Source organism: Pinus tabuliformis, chromosome Q (genome assembly GCF_031772625.1).
Source record: "Pinus tabuliformis cultivar Carrire ecotype Pingquan chromosome Q, CPIR1, whole genome shotgun sequence".
NCBI classification, from domain to species: Eukaryota; Viridiplantae; Streptophyta; class Pinopsida; order Pinales; family Pinaceae; genus Pinus; species Pinus tabuliformis.
In genome coordinates, this window is record NC_142296.1 from 119268380 (window position 1) to 119289492 (window position 21113).

The window sequence follows — 21113 nt, forward strand, 5'->3', positions numbered from 1 at the left end:
TCTAAGTCTCTCGTGAACAAATTATTCCCGTGGAAAAAGTTGTATAACCTAAGGATGAAGGATGGAGACTTGGTAGCAGAGCATCTGAATGCCTTTAATACTATGGTAAATGATTTATTATTTGTTGATATAAAATTTTAGATGAAGATAAGTGCATAAATTTGTTGTGTTCTCTACCATATTCATGGGATAGTATAGTTGTTGAAATAGGTAGCAATACAACTACCTTGAAGTTTGATGAAATAGTCTCATCCTTGTTGTCAGAGGAGATGAGACGGAAAAATATGGAGAGCCAAAATGGGGATTCCTTGTTTGTAAGAGGATGGTCCCAAAACAAAAACAAAAATAAGTCCTAGCGTGGGATATCTAAATCTAGAGGGAGATCTAAATATCCAAGAAAACCTATATAGGTATGTTGGAAATGTAGAAAAAAAGGGCACTACAAAATGGATTGTAAATCTAAATCTCCTCAGAATGGAAAGAGATCTAATGATGCTCCTTCTGCAGAGGTGAAAACCGCCTCAGATGAAGGTGGGGATGTGTACTTCACTTCTTATTCAAGTACACATGTAGATCATGAGGCGTGGTTGATTGACTCAGGTGCACCATTTCACTTTACACCCCATAGGGAGTGGTTCTGCGAGTATGAGAAATATGATGGTGGTGATGTATTCCTAGGGATTGACAGGAAGGCCAGAATAATAAAACATAGAAAAGTAAAAATGAAGTTGTAAGATAGAAGGATTAGAACAATTTTTGGTGTTCTGCATATTCCTGCATTGGCCATAAATATCATTTATGTAAGCAAGATGGATGATGCAAGTGTAAAAACAATGTTCAAGAAAGATACTTGCAATATGGTTTGGGGAGAACTAGTATTGATGTAGGGAGTTTAGATTGGAACTCTGTACAAGCTTCTAGGTAGCACTGCTATTTATGCATTCAACAATTATGTGGTTCTTGAAAGTGGAGTAGAAAATCTAGTGGTCTTTGGAGAAAAGACCATGTTATGGCATAAAAGGCTTGGAAAGATTGGAAAGAAGGGCCTTTGAATACCGAATGTTAATGGTATGGTAGAAGGTATGTTTAATTGTTCTTTGGATTTCAATTTTTGTGAACTTTGTGTATATGGGAAGCAGAATCGAGTGAGTTTCCCCTCATATGCTAAGAGGGTGAAAGGGATATTAGATATTGTGCACAGTGATGTGTTTGGATCTATGTCAGTTCCATCATTGGGTAAGTTTGTGTACTATATCTCATTTATAGATGAATTATTGAGGAATACATGGATATCCCTAGGAAGAAATCTGAAGCCTTTGACAAGTTTATAGAATTTAAGGCTCTGGTGGAAAATCAGACATAAAAGAAGATTAAGGTGTTGAGGACAAATAATGGTGGAGAGTTTTCCAAGAATTAATTTGAAAAGGTTTGTAAGAAGTGTGGTATAGCACGAAAAACGACTACTCCATACACACCTCAACAAAATGGAGATACATAAAAATGAATAAGACATTGATGGTAAAGGCAAGAAGCATTCTTAGTGGCGCTGGATTAGGACAGGAAATTTGGGTAGAGGAAGTGGACTAGTTAACATATCATCTTCATCAGTGTTGGAGGATAATACTCCACATGAGGAATAAATTAGTAAGAAACCCTCTCTTTCACATATGAGGGTATTCAGTTGTGATGCATATGTACACGTTCCAAAGGAGAAAAGAACCAAGTTGGATAGTAAATCTAAAAGGTGCATTTTTTTTTGGAGATAAGGATGGTTTAAAATGTTATAAGATTTGGAACCTAGAAACAAGGAAGGTTTTGTACAACCGAGATGTGGTGTTTAGAGAGGTGAAGGATGTCATTAAACAAGAATTCCTACCAAAGGAACCTGAAACGATAGAGTTTGGAATGAAGGAGGAAGAATCATATCCTATAGCAGAAAAAGAATCAAAAGAGGAAGAGCCACAAACACCAATTTTGAGAAGATCAGTTCGAGAGAGAAGGGAACCAGAGAGGTATAGTCCATTTGCCTTGTGTTCAAATTTTATTTATCTATTACTAATGATGATCCTAGAACTATCAGGGATTCAGTGGATTCAAAGGATGGAAAACTTTGGAAAGAGGCCATGGTTGATGAAATGGAATATTTGGACAAAAATGAGTCTTGGGATCTGGTGGAGTTGTCGATTGGAAGGAAACCCATTGGCAGAAAATTTAAGAAGAAGATGAATTCAAAAGGCAAGGTGGAGAAATACAAAGCTCAGTTGGCAGCAAAAGGTTATTCCTAGGTGTCAGGAATTGATTTCGGTGTTATTTTTTCTCCTGTTTCCAATTATCTTCTATTAGATTACTTTTATTTGTTGTTGTTACTTTTGATTTTGAGGTAGAACAGATGGATGTGAAGACAATATTTCTTCACTGGGATCTGGAAGAAGAGATCTACATGAAGCAACCAGAAGGATTTATAGTGAAGGGTAAGAAAGAACTTGTATGCAGGTTAAAAAAGTCTTTGTATGGGCTAAAACAATCACCAAGGATGTGGTATCAAAAATTTGATACATATATACAGAGACTTGGCTTCAAAAGAAGCAAAGTGGATCACTGTGTGTATTTTAAATTAATTGGTGATATTTTTATTTATTTGGTCTTATATGTGGATGATATGTTGTTGATTGGGAATGACAAAGAAAGTATCGAGGATTTGAAGACCCAATTGTCCTCCAAATTCGACATGAAGGATCTTGGTGCTGCAAACTATATTTTGAGCATGGAAATTAAATGAGATCAGGCAAAGAGGAAGATTTGGTTAAACCAAAGGAAGTATGACGAGACAATATTGCAGAGGTTTAATATGCAAGATAGTAAACTGGTGAAGGTTCCTATTCCTGTAGGTGTAAAGTTATCTGTTGAATAGTGTCCCAATACACAAAAAGAGGAAGAGGACATGTCCCATGTTCCATATGTGAGTGCAGTTGGTATCCTGATGTATGCAATGGTCTGTACTAGACTAAACATTACACATGCAGTGAGATTATTAAGTAGGTTTATCTCAAAACCAGGGAAGGAGCATTGGATGACAGTGAAGCGGGTTTTCAGGTATTTTCTTGGCACTAGTCATTATGGTTTGTGCTACCAAGGAATACGAGAATTGAACATTGTTTTGGACATTTGCGACTTTGTTGATGCAGATATAGATCATAGAAGATCTACAAGTGGGTATCTGTTTAACCTATTTGGAGGAGCAGTTAGTTGGATGAGTAAGAGACAAATTGTAGTGGCTATTTCAACTACAGAGGTGAATATCTGGCAGCCACTCATGAAAGCAAGGAAGCGATTTGGTTGCAGAGATTGTGTTCAAGTACAGGATTGGTACAATTAGCTATAAGGATATACTATGATAGCCAAAGTGCAATTTCCTTAGAAAATAACCCTACTTATCATTCAAAGACAAAGAACATTGATGTTTAGTATCACTTTGTGAGGGATATGGTTGAGGACAAAAAGGTGTTGCTGGTAAAGGCAAACACTTTGAAGAATGGTGCGGATGTATTGATGAAGTATGTGAGCATGAGAAGTTTTGTTGGTGTAGAGAAACAATGGGCATCGTAGGGCTAGACCAATGACTAAGCTCCCCCGCAACCCCCTATGTGGAAAGAAAACAAGAAGTGGGAGAATGTTGGGTGTGCGTTATATTTTTTCCATGACTAGCTCGGTGTGTTGTATGTTGCATTGGTCGAAGCGGGGGCAAAAGCCCCCCCTGTTGGGGGGTTTGTAGGGTGGTGGTAGCTCCCTTGCACGGGGTCCAAGGCATCGCCCATATTTTTTTTCTTTTTATGCAGACCCAATAATGGTTGGTCAGACCCAAGGATGGAGGGAAGACCCATAGATGGTGGGCGGGCCTATCCATAGTTTTGTGCATGGGTTTTGCACATGGTTTTGGGCATGATGGTTTTCTGCCCACGATATTTTGTAGATATGGTCAAGGAAACTACAATTATGTTCTAATCCAAGGTTATGGATTGGGGTTTATGAATGCTTCAACAAGTATATACATGTATTGTAATATTGAAAGGAATATAATGAAAAATTAATCGGGTAGTCTCGGTTTTGGGATCTAGGGGAAAGTCTTTGTGTATTTTATGTTCTCGTCATTATTTATTTTTTATGTTTTAAGAATTCGTTTGCAAGTAATTTTTGTACAGGGTTACAACATATTGATAGTTGATCTAAATGAATACTTCCTTGTGTGCACAAATGCATGTAAAGAAGGACTTGGAGAAGTTTTCATGCAAAATGGCCATCTGGTATGCTATGAATCCTTAAAACTAAAGAGAATGAAAATAACTATCCCACTCATGATTTGGAGTTGGCAATCATTATACATGCCTTAAAAATGTGGAGGTACTAACTCATGGGAAATAGGTTTGTATTATAGACTGATCACAATGGACTGAAGCATTTTGTTTGGATAACCAAATTTAAATGCCAAACAAATTATATGGATGGAATTTTTTAGTGATTACAACTTTGAAACTGAGCATATAAAGGGTAGGGAAAACAAAGTGACTGAAACACTTGAAAGAAGGACGCATACCATGCATGTTACAACCATAAGTGTATGCAAATATTATTTAAAAACTAGAATTTTAGAGGTTGGAAATTTATTTCATCAATATATGTAAATGAGAAGCAACCTACAACAAGGTAATTTGTGGCTAAATTATAAAGATTATGAAATAGGAAAAAGTGCAATTTTTTGTATAAAGGTAGGAGTTATGTGCAAAAATTTCAAGGGCTGAGAAATTATGTTTTAAATGAGATGCATAGAGTGACTTATGCTTAGCACCTAGGGTATCAGAAGGAAATCTTGGTAGTCAAGAAACAATACTCTTGGATAGGTGTGCAGAAAGAAGTGGTTGAATACATAGCTAGGTGTTTGGAATGTCAAAAAGTTAAAACTGAACAAAGACATCCATTTCGATTACTACAACTGACACCCATTATTGAGTGGGAATGGGAAATTGTTTCTATCAATTTCATTACAAATTTTCCCATAACTATATAGTGACATAATTCCATCATGGTCGTGGTGGATAAAATCACCAAGGTTTCTCACTTTATTACAATGAAGTCAACACACAAGGTAGCCAATGTTGTTGAGATTTTCATGAAAAAAATTACCAAGCTACATGGATGCCCAGAGCAATTATTTCAGACAAAGATCCCAAGTTTAAATCCAACTTCTAGACAGGTTTATTCAAAGGATTTAGAACTAATTTAAATTTCAGCATAACATACCATCCAGAGTAAGATGGAAAAAAAGAAATGGTCAATCAGGTTATTGAGTATATGTTGAGGATATATGTGATGGAGACACCATCAAAATGGGAAGACTACCTACACTTGGTGGAATTTGCTTACAATAACAGGTACCAAGCATCTTTCAAGATGAGCCCATTTGAGGCCTTGTATGGTAGGAAATATAATACATGTGAGTTGGGATTATCCAATGGAAAGGGTTATTGTTGGCCCAAACTTGCTCTGGGAAATGGAAGAGCAAGTGATAAAATGAAACAGAATTTGAAGGTTTCCCAAGACACATAGAACATCTATTTTGATAAGAACATGTTAAACAAGGATTTTAAAGCTGGAAATCATGTATTCTTGAAAGTGAAGGCAAAGAAAAGTTCATTAAAACTGGGTAGTTGTGCAAAGTTAGCAACTAGATATTGTGGACCATTTGGGATCTTAGAGGATTGGTCTGCTTGCATATCCAACTGCATTACGAGCATCCATGCATATTCATAATGTGTTTCATATTTCCGATTACTTAAAAAATATGTTTGTCATGCTAATCATATAATTGATTGGAATATGATTCAAATAGAGTCAGAGGGAGACTTTTAGGTCCAACCAATATGAATTTTGGACAATAAGGTCAAGGTGCTCCAAAATATATCCATCACATTGGTAATGGTGCAATGGATCCTTTCCAGTGTTGAAGATGCTACATGGGAGCATGAAGATGTAATGAGGGAAAAGTACCCTCAACCTTTTGGATGATTTCAATGTATATATGTGTATATATAATGCATTGAGGACAATGCATAAATAAGGAGGAGAATGTAACATCCCTACTCGACCCCTATATGAGGAGATGTAATTGCAAATCGTAGGTTGGTGAGATGAGAATTACTTTTGGGGTGGCGTGCCTGTGCATGTGTATATGTTTTAGGGCCAGTGTGCTTGTGTGTGTTTTTTTTTATATGTTTTGAGGAAATAAAAACTTGATGTTGTAAATATGTTAACTTATGGATGTTAATAAACACATTTTTTACTTTAGAATGAATCAGATGAAAAAAATATGGAGAGGAAAGACTCCATGGGAATATAATATGGAATTATATCATTTCATAATCATTAAAAAAGAAGAGAACATGCATATAACCAAAGTCCATTATGTGACTTTAGAGGGTGTGAGGTGTTAGAAAGAGGTCATGCACATAAAAAAGAAGGGGATGATACTATGGAATAGTCATTCAAAGTGGATACCCAAGATGACAACATGTATTCATGGAGCTCCAATGCTAAGAAAATATCTATTTGGATGATTTGGGTGCCTTGGAGGTAGTGGCATAGTCTGGGGGATTTTAGGTGCAGAGAAATGTGTGCACTACTTGGGTGGGAGTTGATGGGGGACGTGAGCCTAGAGGTTGGATACTTCTAGGGTTTGATATGAGATATTGGAAGGTACCTAAAGACCTCAGAGGATAGCAGGAACTCCTAGAGACACGTGACTCTAAGAACCTCCTTTTTCAGCTGAGTAAGATGCCTTGGAGTTGGTGGCACAACCTGAGGGACTGGAAGTGAACAGAAGGGTGTGCATTGCTTGGGTGCAAGCAAATGGGGGGCTCAAGCCTATAGGTTGGAGGCTTCTAGGGTTTGATATTGTGGCTAGTTTATGGTACTAGACATCTACCTAAAGCTGGGTGAGTTGTCGCACCATGGATTCAAAGCCCCAACTTGAGGGTGACTTATTGTTGAGAGAAAATAAACATCATGGTATATGGCTAAGAGGAACATCGAAGTTTTGTAGCCAGTTAATTTTTAATAAGATAAGTGCTTATGTAACATTTACTTAATTTATGCTACAATTACTTATGTTCCCTTTTCTGTGTTGTGTATGAAATTCAATTGTTGTGTGTAGATTATAATTTGTTGTGTGTAAAATTTAAATAGCTAAGCATTTGCATTAAAGTGCATTTAAACATATACTAAGAAGTGTAGAAAGAAAGTCTCAATTTGCCTTTTCCTTGGTCAAATTGAGAAAATTAGAATTTCCACATCTACAGACAACTTGGAGGCAGTTAACTTGTGTGGCATGGCTCTTGTCCCTTAGTTAGCTCAATAAATTTGAGTTAGAGGGCTTGGAGTTCAGTTAAACATGTGTGATTGCTAAATTTTAGTAATCTGGCTCAATTATTTCTAGTTGTGTTTAGTTAAACTAGTTCTAACAGTTAATGAAACTAGCGGAAGGTTAGTTGTGCAGTGGGACAACTGTCTAACTTAGTGATCATCCAGTTAACTGATCAATCAACTAAAATAGGTAGTGTGTGCAAGGAATTCGAGTTCCTTAGCCGTGGTGGAGATTCCAAGCTAGTGTAACAAGTAGTTGTAAACTAGTTTGAATGTATAGGTGTTGCATGCATTCAGATGATTAATCCTTGGGAATTGTGCAATCAATTGGAGGAAAATTCCTAAAAAATAGGGGCTAATTCTTCAGGATTTGTGTAAGGAAATAGGGGCTTAAGTAGAGGTAGAAATTGACTAAGTTTGGGTCAGAGCTTCTCATTGATAGGTTATCCACTTGCAGATTGTTCTAAGTGCAGGCAAGAAATTGTAATACATTCTCTATTCCTTTGATTAATGCAAAGAGGCTTGAGGGGTTTTTCCCAGTTGGGTTCCCTTAGAAAAATATTGTGCATGTATGGTTTTTCTTGTTGCATGTTTGCGAATATTGTTCTAAATTGTGAACTAAATTCTGCATATCAATAGAGTAGATTGTGTCTCATTATTTTAGATTAAATTTCTTGAGCAGTTTCAATTATATCACCATATTTCTACATGGTATCAGAGCATGATTCACATTAGAACAATAATTTCAAAGTTGTTCCTCAAGAGGTTTGAATTTGTAGCTTTAGTGTAGCAGGATTTCTTCAGGATCATGAAAATGACCTTCAATGGATTGAGATTAGAGTATGCCTTGGAAGGCAGCTCGAATTTCATTGCATGGAGAGATCGCATGGAGGTAGTGGTTGATGACAATGGATTGTTGGATTATGCCAAGACATGCATTCCGAACCCAAGATTAGTTGATGCCCAGAACCTATCCCAACAAAAGAAAGATGTAGCCAAGGCAAGGAGAATAATCTTGGAGGGAGTGCGTGACCACCTTGTCTCAAATATCCATGGGAAATAAACTTCTTTCACAATGTGGCAGGAGCTAACAAAGCTATTCCAGAATAGCAGTGACCATAGGAAACTAGCCCTCAAAGACAAAATTTGAAATATTAAGATGCAGAAGAATGATACTATTATGCAATATCTCACTAGATTTATACAAGTTTGGGATGAGCTTGGAGGGGTTGGTGTGAATGTTGTAGAAGATGACCTGGTGATCCTAGCTCTTCTAGGCCTTCCCAAAAGCTGGCATAGCTACCAGGACTCAGTGAATGGGAGGGAGAAACTACTGAATTTGGAACATTTATGGTTCAATTTGGTACAAGAAGAGATCAAGCGAAATACGAGAGATGGAACCTCATCCAAGGGAGAGGACAAAGAAAAGTTTGTGTTGGTTAGAAAGGGAAAGAAGGGAAAAGGGAAGAAATATCAAACCAGACCAGAATCCAGCCACAGGGAAACAAGAAAGACGTGTCCAAAATAAAATGATTTAATTGTAGTCATGAATTCAGGCACTATGCTACAAAGTGTCCACACAAATATTCTAGCAAGAAGAACTCAGGAGGAGAAGTAGGTGAAGAATTGGCTTCATAGTTCAAGCTATACCTGACCCTTATCGCATGCATGGACAACACTATGATGGGAAGTGTGTGGTACTTAGATTCCGGTGCCTCGTTCCACATGACAGGGTGTAGATAGTTTTTGTGACCTCGAGGAGAAATATCTCCAGATGCATATTGAGCTTGGGGATGATGGAAGGTATAATGTTGTTGGGATTGGTACAATAACCTTTAAGAGGGAGTCGGGATCCCCTCTTCACCTCTAAGAAGTCATGTTTGTGTGAGGCCTAAAGAAGAACCTCATCTTTGTATCAGTTTTGGAAGACTGTGGCTATGATGTAATATTTAGTAAAGGTAAAGCCTTTCTGTGTCATCTAGCTACTGGACAAGTGAAGCAGATCGGGGTTCTTGTGAAGAACCTATACAAGTTGGATGTGGAAGATCACGCTGCATTGAGCAATAAAGTAGAGAAAATGCAGAGTCGTGATGTCGGTGAACTCTGGCATGGGATATTGAGCCATTTATATCATGGCACCCTAAAAATTATGTAGCAAATAATCACTGGCCTCCCAAAAGGATCACTTGAGCAACAAGATGTATGTAAAGGTTGTACCTTGGGGAAGTATGGGAAATCCACATTCCCTTATCGAGACAACAAAGCACATGTAGTCTTGGAAAGAGTCCAATCTGATGTTTGTGGACCTTTTTCGACAGCCTCCACTGCCAGACACAAGTACTATGCTATTTTTATTTATGATTTCTTAAGGAAGTGTTGGATATTTTCCATGCGGAAGAAGGATGAGACATTCTCAAAATTTGTATAATTCAAGGCACTAGTTGAGAAATAGACCGACAAGACGGTGAAGGCTCTTAGGAGCAACAATGGAGGTGAGTATATTTCAAATAACTTCAAGGAGTTATGTGTGAAAGAAGGCATTCGAAGAGCGTTGACAACACCCCACAACCTACAACAAAATGGGGTATTTGAGAGAAACAACCATAGCATTGTGGGAGCTGTGAGAGCTATGCTACATGACCAAGGCATACACTGCATTTGTGGGAAGAGGCATGTAGCACAACAGTCTACTTGCAGAACCATAATCCTCATCAGATTCTTGATAAGATTACACTAGAGGAGGCTTTCTCAGGGAGAAAGACAGATGTGTCTCACTTCAGAATTTTTGGAGCCTCTGTTTATTGCCATGTCTCCAAAGATTCGAGGAAGAAACTTGAGCTCGCAACAAAGTTGAGAGTTTTTGTGGGTTATAATGAAACTCCACACAAATATCGGGTGTACTTACCTTCCCTCAGAATGAGAGTTGTGTGAAGGGATGTAAAGTTTGATGAGGATAAAAAAATGTGGTGCTCTCTTTAAAGGGAGCTTTAGATCCCACCAGAAGAGGAGCTTTTAGCTCCAAAGGAGGGGCCTTAGGAAGTTGTGGAGCAAAGAAAAATTGAGGAGCTGAGAGGAGGTAGATTGGAGACATCCACTCAAGCAAAACCATCTAGAGAAGGTAGAAAAAGAATCAAGGAAGTTGATAGATTAGTGCAATATGCGAGGGAGAATGTGGGAGCTCCTTCAAATTTGCACGGGCAAAGGAGGTCACCTAAGAGGTACATTGACTACATGGCTCTAATGACTACGATTGTAGAGACTGAGCCATCCTCTTTTGATGAAGAAGTAGAGAAACCTGTTTGGGTTGATGCAATGGTAGAAGAATACGAATCCATCATGAAGAACAATGTTTGGGAAGTAGTCCCAAGACTGACAGATAAAGCAATTGTGGTTTCGAGATGGATCTTCAAGGTTAAGCATGTAGTAGATGAAAGCATGGAGAAGTATAAGGCTATATTTTTGGCCAAATGATTCTCTCAAGTTGAGGGAATTGACTATGAGGAAACCTTTTCTCCTGTAGCAAGGTATTCATCCATGAGATCAATTCTTGCATTGGCTACGCAGATGGGGTGGAAGATCCACCAAATGGGTGTAAAAACAACATTTCTCAATGGTGTTATTGAGGAGGAAGTGTACATCGAGCAACTAGAAGGTTTTTGAGACATTTGATTGGGATTTTCATGTGTGCAGACTCAGGCGAGCAATGTATGGTCTCAAACAGGCACCTTGAGCTCGATACACTAGGATTGGCAGTTATCTCACTAGTTTTGGCTTCACCAAAAGCGAAGCAAATGCAAATCTCTGTCATATTATGATAGAAGGTAAATTTCTTTTCATTGTTTTATATTTTAATGATTTAATATTGACAGATGATGAGTAGGTGATCAACTCTTGCAAGGAGGACCTTACAAAGGATATTGAGATGAAATACATGGGTCTCATACACTACTTCCTTGGGATGGAAGTATGGAAAGGAGATGGGGAATTGTTTGTGTCTCAAGGCAAGTATGCCAACAAGATACTGCCGAGATTTCACATGGAGAGCTATAAGCCCATGGAGACAGCTCTAGTGACCAACTGGAGTAAGGAGAATGCAACTTCAAGTGAAGAGGTAGATGCTACGATGTACTAGTAGCTAGTGGGTTCACTAATGTATATTGTGAACACATGACCATATATGTGTTATGCAGTCAACCAACTGAGCTAAGCTATGGTTAGGCCAACCAAATTGTATTTGAAGGAAACTAAGCATGTTTTAAGGTACCTTAGAGGCACTACCCAGTATGGATTATAGTACAAACGAGCAGAGGGAGTTAAGTTGTGTGGCTTCACAAATGTAGATTCGGCAGGGAGTCCATCCAACTGAAACATTAAGTGGAATTTTCAGTGTTGGGTCTACAACAGTTTCCTGGTACAACAGGAAGCAAAGGTCTGTGGCGCTCAGCTCGGCAAAAGCAGAATACATGGCTACAAGTCAAGCAACATGTGAGGTGATCTAAATGAGAAAGATACTTGTGGGATTGTTTGGTCAGATGATGGATCCAACTATAATCTATTGTGATAATCATAGTTTCATTAAGCTCTATCAAAATCCAGTATTTCACGATCGATCCAAGCATATAGATATCTGGTATCATCATTTACAGGATTGTATGAAAAGGAGGATAATGTTGCTACAATACATTCCGACAGAGGAACAAGATGCTAACATCTTGACAAAGGCCTTGTCAAGAGGGAAGTTTGAATTCCACAGGTGCAGGATAGGGGTGGTTGATAATCCCTTTCTTTCTAAGAGGGAGTGTTGAGAAGTGTAGCAAGAAAGTCTCAATTTGACTTTGCCTTGGTCAAATTGAGAAAATTCAAATTTCCACATCAACAGACAACTTGGATGCAGTTAATTTGTGCGACATGGTTCTTGTCGCTCAGTTAGCGTAGTGAATTTGAGTTAGAGGGCTTGAAGTTCAGTTAAGCATGTGTGATTGCTAATTTTTAGTAATCCAAGTCAGTTATTTCCAGTTGTGTTAAGTTAAAGTAGTTCTAACAATTAATGGAACTAGTGGAAGGTCAGTTGTGCAGTGGGACAACAGTCTAACTCAGTGATCATCTAGTTAATTGATCAATTAACTCAAAATAGCTAGTGCATGCAAGGAATTTGAGTTCCTTAGACGTGGTGGAGATTCCAAAGCATTGCAACAAGAAGTTATAGACTATTTTGAGTGTACATGCGTTGCATGTAGTCAGATGATCAATCCATGGGAATTGCGCAACCAATTAGAGGAAAATTCCTAAAAAATAGGGGCTAATTCCTTAGGATTTGTGCAAGGAAATAGGGGCTCAAGCAAAGGCAAAAATTGACTAATTCTAGGTGAGAGCTTCTCATTGAGTAGAGAGATAGGTTATTCACTTGCAGGTTGTGCTCATTGCGGGCAAGCAATTGTAATACATTTTCTATTCATCTTATTAATGCAAAGAGGCTTAGGGGTTTTTCCTAGTTGAGTTCGCCTAGAAAAATACTATGCATGCGTGATTTTTCTTGTTGCATGTTGTGATTGTTGTTCTGAATTGTGAATTAAATTTCACAAATCAGTAGAGTAGAATTGTGTCTCTTGATTTTAGATTAAATTTCTTGAGCAATCACAATTCTATCACCATATTTCTACAACATACATATCACTATGCTGAAAATGAAAAAAAAAATACCAAAGTAACAAAGTAGAACAATAATAAGCACAAAATTATACCTTAGCTAATAGTTAGAGGCATCATTGGAATCAATAAATAAAAAAATAAACTACAAATAACCCAATTTTAAGAGAGTCTTGGGCATAAATGTACCCATTTACATTATTCTTAATCAAATTAAATGATATTATCATTTTAAATTCCCATAAAATAATCCATTTAAATTAAATAAAATCATATTAAAATTTTATAAATCAAAATATTTTTTTAATTCCATATATAAAAATTAATCAAATAATTGACCTAATCAGTAAATCAATTTTATATTAAATATCTTTAATTCATTTCCCAAATATAACTAATTTGTCTAGATAAAAATCAACTTTGATCGCTGAAACGAACAAAGTAACTTTCACATTCACTTTGACCACTGCGTAACCTTATTCGTCGTTGCAATCTTCTTGTTTGAAGTCAAATACTTTCACATTCACTTTGACCACTGTGTAACCTTATTCGTCGTTGCAATCTTCTTGTTTGAAGTTAAATCAGAAACAGAATGAGGGCGACCACTGAAAAAGCCCAAACCACGTTTCACTGGGTCTACAAAAAACCACACTTTGTCCACTGCGTAACCTTCTTCATCATTGCTTCCGTGCTCATTCTTCTGGTAAGAAGTTGTACCGAAGATTTTTCTTGCGACTTTATCTTTCATCCGTTGATTTGCACCAGGGTTGGAATTTCGAAACAGATTTGCCTCTCGGTTTTCACACCTCTTCACCGATCCTGATAGTTTTAAGAAAAAATCTTGACGGTTTCTTAAAATTTTAAACTGTATTTGATGGGGCAAATCACCCCGTGACGGCCCGTCAAATTCCATCCTGATGTACACCATTCACGAGTGTTCTCGCTTGCCATTTTGAATCATAAGGAAAGGTTAAATGGGTAGCAATCTTCAGAGAAGGGTTCACCCTTATACCTATTAATGATCGTAACACAGGGTAATTCAGAAATCTTCACCAACCATTAATAAATTAATTTTCTGTCCCTCTTTATTAAACTTAAATCATACAAATTCAGAGTCTTCTTCAAATTTTGACCAGAGTTAACGGCATTCTTAACTTGAAATTTATTTGTTACAAATTAGGGCCAGCGAAAATATGTGTGTTTTTCTATGTCAAGATTTATGAAAAGAGAGTAGATTTAGAGAAAACTGTGAAGTTGAAATTTATTTGTTAAGTATTAAGGGAAAAGAAAATATGTGTTTTTTTCACTGATCAAGATTCATGACAAAGGAGTAGATTTAAAGAAATTTATTTGTTACCAATTAGGGCCAGGGAAAATATGTGTTTTTCGAGAAAACTGTGAAGTTGAAATTTATTTGTTGCGTATTAAGGAAAAGGAAAATATGGGTTATTTTTCTGGGTCAAGTTTTATGACAAAAGAGTAGATTTGGAGAAAAATGTGAAATTGTAATGAGCTGGACTCCTAGGTCCCTTAGACCGCTTGGTTCATTTTATAGGTTTATAGGTTTATTGTTCCGGGATTCTACATCCCATTTCTAATCGTGGAAGATGAGCGGGGGCTTTAGAGGGTGTGTCCACAAACGCAAAAGATTCGGGAGACGAAGCTGGTCGTTTCCAAAAGAAACGGACCACCTCTTCCTGTGCAACTGCCACTTAGTACACATATGTACGTGTTAGACCTGAAGTTTATCCACTTTTACTCCAAATGCACCGACTGTACTTGGCCTTTTAAATACCTATCCCAATTTTCGTCCTTTTTAGCTTTGTTCTCTACATTCATCTTCTTAGCTGCCTCTTTCAATTAAATTGAATCAAATTTACTTAGTGTTGTGAAGATGGTCAAGGATGTAGGTCGATTTAATGTTGAAGGATGGGCTGCCAGGGATGCGTCTGGCATTCTCTCGCCCTTCAATTTCACTCGCAGGTTCCTCCTCTCTTCACTTTCATAGCTGCTTCTGTGGATACTCATTGCTGATTTTTTTTCCCTTCTTCGTTGAAATGATGTGTCGAGGGTTTCACAAGGGTTTTGTTTTAGACTGCTGAGTTTTGAAAGTTTATGTCTAGAAGGTTCTGTTCGTTAGCTGTGACGTGTTTATTATTAAATTTTGATATGCTGCCCTGGTCATCTAAGGAAGGAATTGTTTAAGGCTTTATGGTGTTGGACAGTTAATATTCTCTTTTGCTGATTTAAATGCTTTGACCGCTTTTGCATTTTATATACAGGATTTCCTTCTGAATCTTCATTCAATAATTGATTTATTAATTGCAGAGTGTCTGTCTTTGTTTGGGTCGACAGGGATTGTTACACAAAGCGTTTGGGTTTGTCTATTATTGAGAAATTGCATTAAACGCCTCCGCATACTTGATATGTTTCTACTGGGCTCTTTGTTTGGATTTACATATATACTTCGGGTATTTATTCTTTATAATTTACGGAGATCCCTCACTAGCCGTCTACCATTAAAATACACTGTTTCTTTTTCATTTGCTGTAAATGACCAGATTTGGCCTGTTCCTTGATATATGTTATGTGTCAATAAATGGTTGGTATGTAGATTATCAAAGATTCATTTTAACTATGGAAATTATTAAGAAGCATTGAAAGGGATTAAAAAAGGCCCTGGATCTAAGCTTCTCTTTCAGGTGTCTGGGTTGACGATAGGATGTATGCTAGTTTTGGCTTTCTTAATGTTTTAATTAAAATTTACAATTAAACTGGTTTATCTGTGTCAAACACCGACTAGATCTCTGTCAAACCCCTACTGGATCACTGGAGAACATTTTTTGGGTGACTTACTGTCGGTCTAGCCTTGTAAACTGTAAAAGCCCGACTGAATCACAGGATAACATTTTTGTGGGTTCTTGGAAACACGTTTTGCTATTTTTCTTGCGGAGCTATCAAAACAGTTAAAGTGATGGAGTTAATGTGTGACTTCTTAGATATAGCTATCCCAAAATTTTCTGTGATAATTCAACCTGGGTTAGTTGCTACAAATTGGGCTCGTTGTGGCAAACTCCACTGATTCACTGCTAAACAACTGCTCAAACAAAAACATATCCCATATTGTTAAATTTTCCATGCATGAACACAACAGATGTCTATGTCAATCCATTTCACAACCTACACTATATCATTGACATATCCCATATTGTTAAATTTTCCATGCATGAACACAACAGATGTCTATGTCAATCCATTTCACAACCTACACTATATCATTGAGACATTTTCTTGAAACTTTTTTATTTCAAGGAAAACTTTTGGGCATTGGGTACCGTTGAGAAGAAATCTGTGTTTCTCTCACCCCGAAGGCAAGAGAGGGTTGCACAGCCCTCAGTGCAATTTCAGTACAGACTCTATTCTAGGGCAACAAAGTTACTCTATTCCAGCTTGGCTTGGCTGGGCCTGGGCCTGGGTGGTGAGTGGGGAGGATAACAACTATTTAACCCAACCACCCCAGCCAATCTCAATTGACCATTGAGCCATTTTCTCTAAATTAGCATGATCTATTTCTTTGCTAAGTTTGAATTGTTGGAAATATTAATCCCAACCACCTCATTAAACACTCTGACAACAGCCATACTTGTCAGAGGTATTTTTGCAGGTTGAGTCTCTCTTTGAAGATGGAAGGACTGAAGCCAGAACGGAAGTACTGCGCAAAAACGCAACAAAGAATTTAAGGCATTTAATTTATTTTGGTAAATAGATATGGGCAAGCATTCATTCCGGGACTATTGCCCACACTCCACAAACACCTCCGCGATTCTGATCACACTCATGCATTAATGTAAAAATGGTATTTTGAGATAAAGAAGCATGAAAAAGTCATTTTGCAAGTAAGAGAGTAAGAGAAAAAGAGAGCAAGAGTCTAGGAGGGGCAAATGGTCGAGCAAATTTTAGTGGCCGCGTGAAAACAAAAGTTAATTTTTTTTTCAACATGAATAGGGGTAGAACATTTAAAGACCTACAGCCTATATGGTTGAACTTTGTAATGAACATGGTAACATCATCACACTGTGAGGTAAGGTAAAGACCTACAGCCTATATGATTGAATTTTGTAATGAACATGGTAATATCATCCGCCTAGATGATTGAACTTTGTAATGAACATGGCAACATCATCACACTGTGAGGTGAGGTAAAGACCTACAGCCTATATGATTGAATTTTTTATTGAACATGGCAATATCATCACACTGTGAGGTGAGGTTTAATTCAATGTGGAGCAAGATGGTCCTCATTTCCATTTCCTATATATTTCTAATCTTAATCTGGCTAGAAATCTAATGGATATCATAGTTCTACGGTAGTTCACCAAAGCAGAAACTCTGCCCCTGGGATTTGGCTGTCTCCCAATTGACACAGAACCTTAAAATTCAATGCTGAAAAGATAATGGATTGGAAGGAACTTTGTTTGTGTTGTTTGGCTGAGTTCCAGTATTGCTCCCTTGAAATGGGATGTTTTGAGGCCCTTATCAGGCTCCGCTTGAATGGAATTTTAACTTTTAACCACGTGAAAGTTGTTTTAATTGACCACTTACCACAACCTCGTTGAATATTATAAAATTTATTTCTTGATTTTGTCTGCCCTTGGGTCAGAGCATCAGGACTTTATTCTATATTTGCCACTGTTAACAAATCTTTCTGCTTTCTCCCCACTGATTGCATTTTCCAGATCCCCGAGTTTCTGAGTTATATTGGTATTTCTTTTCCCTTTAGGTTTTTAATTGTTTATCTGCATTGTTACAGAATTTGATTCGTCCTTTCTCATAGCAAAACCCTTTCACGCTTTTCCTTCATCGAATTGAACATTTCATTAGTGAGAGGTGCGCTATGGTTGTTGAAGTGCGCACGATGAAATTCATTTCGTTGACATTTTGAATTACTTTGACAGGAAAACGGGGCCGGATGACGTTACTTTGAAGATCGTATACTGCGGAATCTGTCACTCTGATTTACACCAAATTCATAACGATTGGAAACGTTCCCGGTACCCAGTGGTTCCTGGGTAATGTCTTTATATTTTCAACACCACTACATTTTAAATAGCGAGTCAGCGAGCATATATGGCTAGAAATTCCTAAATTTTAATTTACTCATTTTTTATTTTTCTTTTTCTTTTTGAAGACACGAAATAGTAGGAACAGTAGTTGAAGTTGGCTCAGAAGTGAAGAATTTTGCTGCTGGAGATCGAGTGGGCGTGGGCTGTATGGTTGGGAGTTGCCAGCATTGTGATTCTTGTAGTAAAGAGCAAGAACAGTACTGTGAGAAGGTCATTTGGACGTATGGCAGCACTGATGTGGATGGTTCTGTCACCTTTGGAGGTTACTCATCCTTAATGGTGTGTAAGCAAAGGTAATTAGTCAATATTCCAACTCATGCAACCTTTATTTTGGGCATAGGCTAAACTTCCGATAAAAGGCTTGCTTTTCTGTCGATCTCTTCCAGCTGAAATCATGGTTTTTCTTATGCTTTCAACTGGATCAAGGGGTTTTAGATTTTCGAAATGGACCCAAAACCTAAAAAATTTCAATTGTGTCAATATATTACGGGTGAAATCATGGTTATTCACGTTGTCAACCAGATCAGGGGGTCTTGAGAGTCCCCGAATTGACCTAAAACCTGGAAAAAATTTAATTGTGCCAAATTCAATATTGCCAAATTCCGGCAAAGGTCGACCGAGACAGATAGTTTGTCTTTTGCTTAGAGGCCTTGGACAATGTCATTATTTTTTTGTATCTGTTAAATAGGGTTTTAATAAATTGGGTGGTGTGTCGTTTGTAAGCAGCTTTGTGGTGAAGATTCCAGAGAGTCTTCCCTTGGATGCAGCTGCACCATTGCTATGTGCGGGCATAACGGTGTACAGCCCCATGAAATACTTCGAAATGACAGAGCCTGGAAAGAGCCTGGGCGTGGTGGGTCTTGGTGGTTTGGGACACATGGCTGTTAAATTTGGCAAAGCTTTTGGGTTGCAAGTGACAGTCATAAGTACATCCCCTAACAAAGAAAAGGAAGCCAGAGAAGTTTTAGGGGCTGATCACTTCCTCATCAGCAAAGATGAGAAACAGATGCAGGCTGCAGTCAAGTCTGTGGACTATATTATTGACACAGTCTCTGCTGATCATCCTTTGGAGCCCCTCCTTAATTTGTTGAAGGTGAATGGGAAAATGGTGGTAGTTGGTTTGCCAGGAAAGCCTTTTCAACTTGCTGCTACGGCTGTTGTAATGGGTAAGTCTTTTCTGTCCTTTTCTCTGGTAGAAGAAAGAAAGAAAATATTTTTTTTTTAACTGCACCTAGAGTGTCAAATCGATATCTGAAGTAGATGTGTAATGTCTAAATTATAAAAAACACACTACAGCAGTATTAAGTTTGACCTAATAATGATACACTTTAAAAGACTATAATATGATATAACAGAAACCGGCATAAATCCATCATCTTAATCTTAAAGTCTTTTTTTTTATGAATTCAGTTAAATAAGTCATTGAAACCATCAAAGTACGACCCTGTTAAACTAGTCGAGTTCTTGGTCCTCTTGAAGTCTCGTGCTTTTTCTCTGAAATTTGATAAAATTTAGCCAAATCTAATATAGAATAAATTCTTTACGAAATAATATATCAGCTCTTTGAATCGCTAATACTTCATTTTGAAAGTAGGTTGTTAAAACAGTCCAGGGAACTCCCTCGGTTTTTGGTAGAGATTTAAATCTTTTCCAAATTTTGGATTCCTTCATTGTTTTATTGGACAGAAATGTGGGAGTTAGTGCCGCTTTTCTCATGGAAGCTGGGATATTATTTTAACTTTGGTATGTGCAGGTCGTCGATTTGTAGGGGGGAGCATGATTGGAGGAGTGAGGGAAACTCAGGAAATGCTGGACTTTTGTGGAGAACATAACATCTCTTGCATGATAGAGAAGATTTCAATGGACTATGTAAACACAGCAATGAAAAGATTGGTTCAGGGAGATGTCAAGTACCGTTTTGTAATTGATTCTGCTCAAAGTTTCAAGGCTGCGTTGTAATTGATTCTGCTCAAATTTTCAAGTCTGATGGCAGATCTGATGAGTGACGTGTGATTTTTTTTCATTATCATTGAAAGTAGATAATATGAATGGGTTGCATTTCGCTGTGACAAAAGATTAGCATAAATACCTGAATGGTTCTGTTTGTAGAGAGCTTTTAGGGGAAGGTGGAATGTCTATTTATATAATCAAAATGGAAGATCATCTGAACATCTTCAAACAATCTGCAAATTTTCAGTGTCAGAACTGCGATTAACTGTCTTTAAGTTTTAGTCAGTGACATATGATGTGAGGGCTCTCCGACCATATTTTACAATCTTATAATTTTTTGGCTTTGAGAAAATTAATTGAAATGTCTATTTTTCATTGGACAGACGAGATTCTGGCTTTAATGAATTTCAAAAGATAAATATTCAAGGTAATGATTAAAATAAATAAAAGATGTATCTTTCGATATTTTACACTATATATATTGTTTTTTCCATTTTAATTTGTTGTGCTCAACCTAACCGTACTTTACGAACATTTTACTTTTTCCTTTGTGATCTTTTCACTTTTCCCATTTAATTTGTTACGCCTACGCCTATTCCATGAACATATCTTCCTGATGCATGATGTTATTAAAATTACGTGCATATTATACAAGCACTTCACACATTTTATGTTGTATTTTGGTGTTAAAATGTTGTGTTCACTTATTTTACAGACATAATATATGAACTATAGAGTCATTAAAATACATAAAAACAGTGAAATACATATTGCAAGTAAGATATGGAGCACACGATGCCTTTTTCTATTCAGAAGGTAGTCGGTGATTAGCTTATTAATTCCTGTTAGAAATAATCACGACAATGCAGTTACATTCTGATTGGCCCCGACAGGTAGAAAGTTGACAGAGTTGGTGAATGTAGGTAAGAAATTAATGATAGTGGGCAGAATCACGGTAGGAATTTTAGCTCATTTTATGTG

At 37.3% G+C, this 21113-nt stretch overlaps 1 protein-coding gene across 1 annotated transcript; it reads left to right on the plus strand.

Annotated features, from left to right (window-relative positions):
• The first annotated feature begins 14873 nt into the window (after nt 1–14873).
• LOC149218535 (putative mannitol dehydrogenase) lies at nt 14874–20512 on the plus strand. Its single transcript, XM_089384085.1, has 5 exons — nt 14874–15042; nt 18015–18128; nt 18248–18475; nt 18909–19348; nt 19936–20512. Exons 1-5 carry the CDS (start codon nt 14954–14956, stop codon nt 20139–20141), a joined length of 1077 nt encoding a protein of 358 aa, XP_089240211.1. The 5' UTR covers nt 14874–14953; the 3' UTR covers nt 20142–20512.
• The last annotated feature ends 601 nt before the right edge of the window (nt 20513–21113 follow it).

Excerpts from the sequence above, each read along its gene's own strand:
- LOC149218535 (XM_089384085.1), top strand. The coding sequence starts at position 14,954 with ATGGTCAAGGATGTAGGTCGATTTAATGTTGAAGGATGGGCTGCCAGG. Across the intron at positions 18,129-18,247 it reads CGGTACCCAGTGGTTCCTGG|ACACGAAATAGTAGGAACAG; the intron begins GTAATGTCTTTA and ends TTCTTTTTGAAG. Across the intron at positions 18,476-18,908 it reads TTAATGGTGTGTAAGCAAAG|CTTTGTGGTGAAGATTCCAG; the intron begins GTAATTAGTCAA and ends GTTTGTAAGCAG.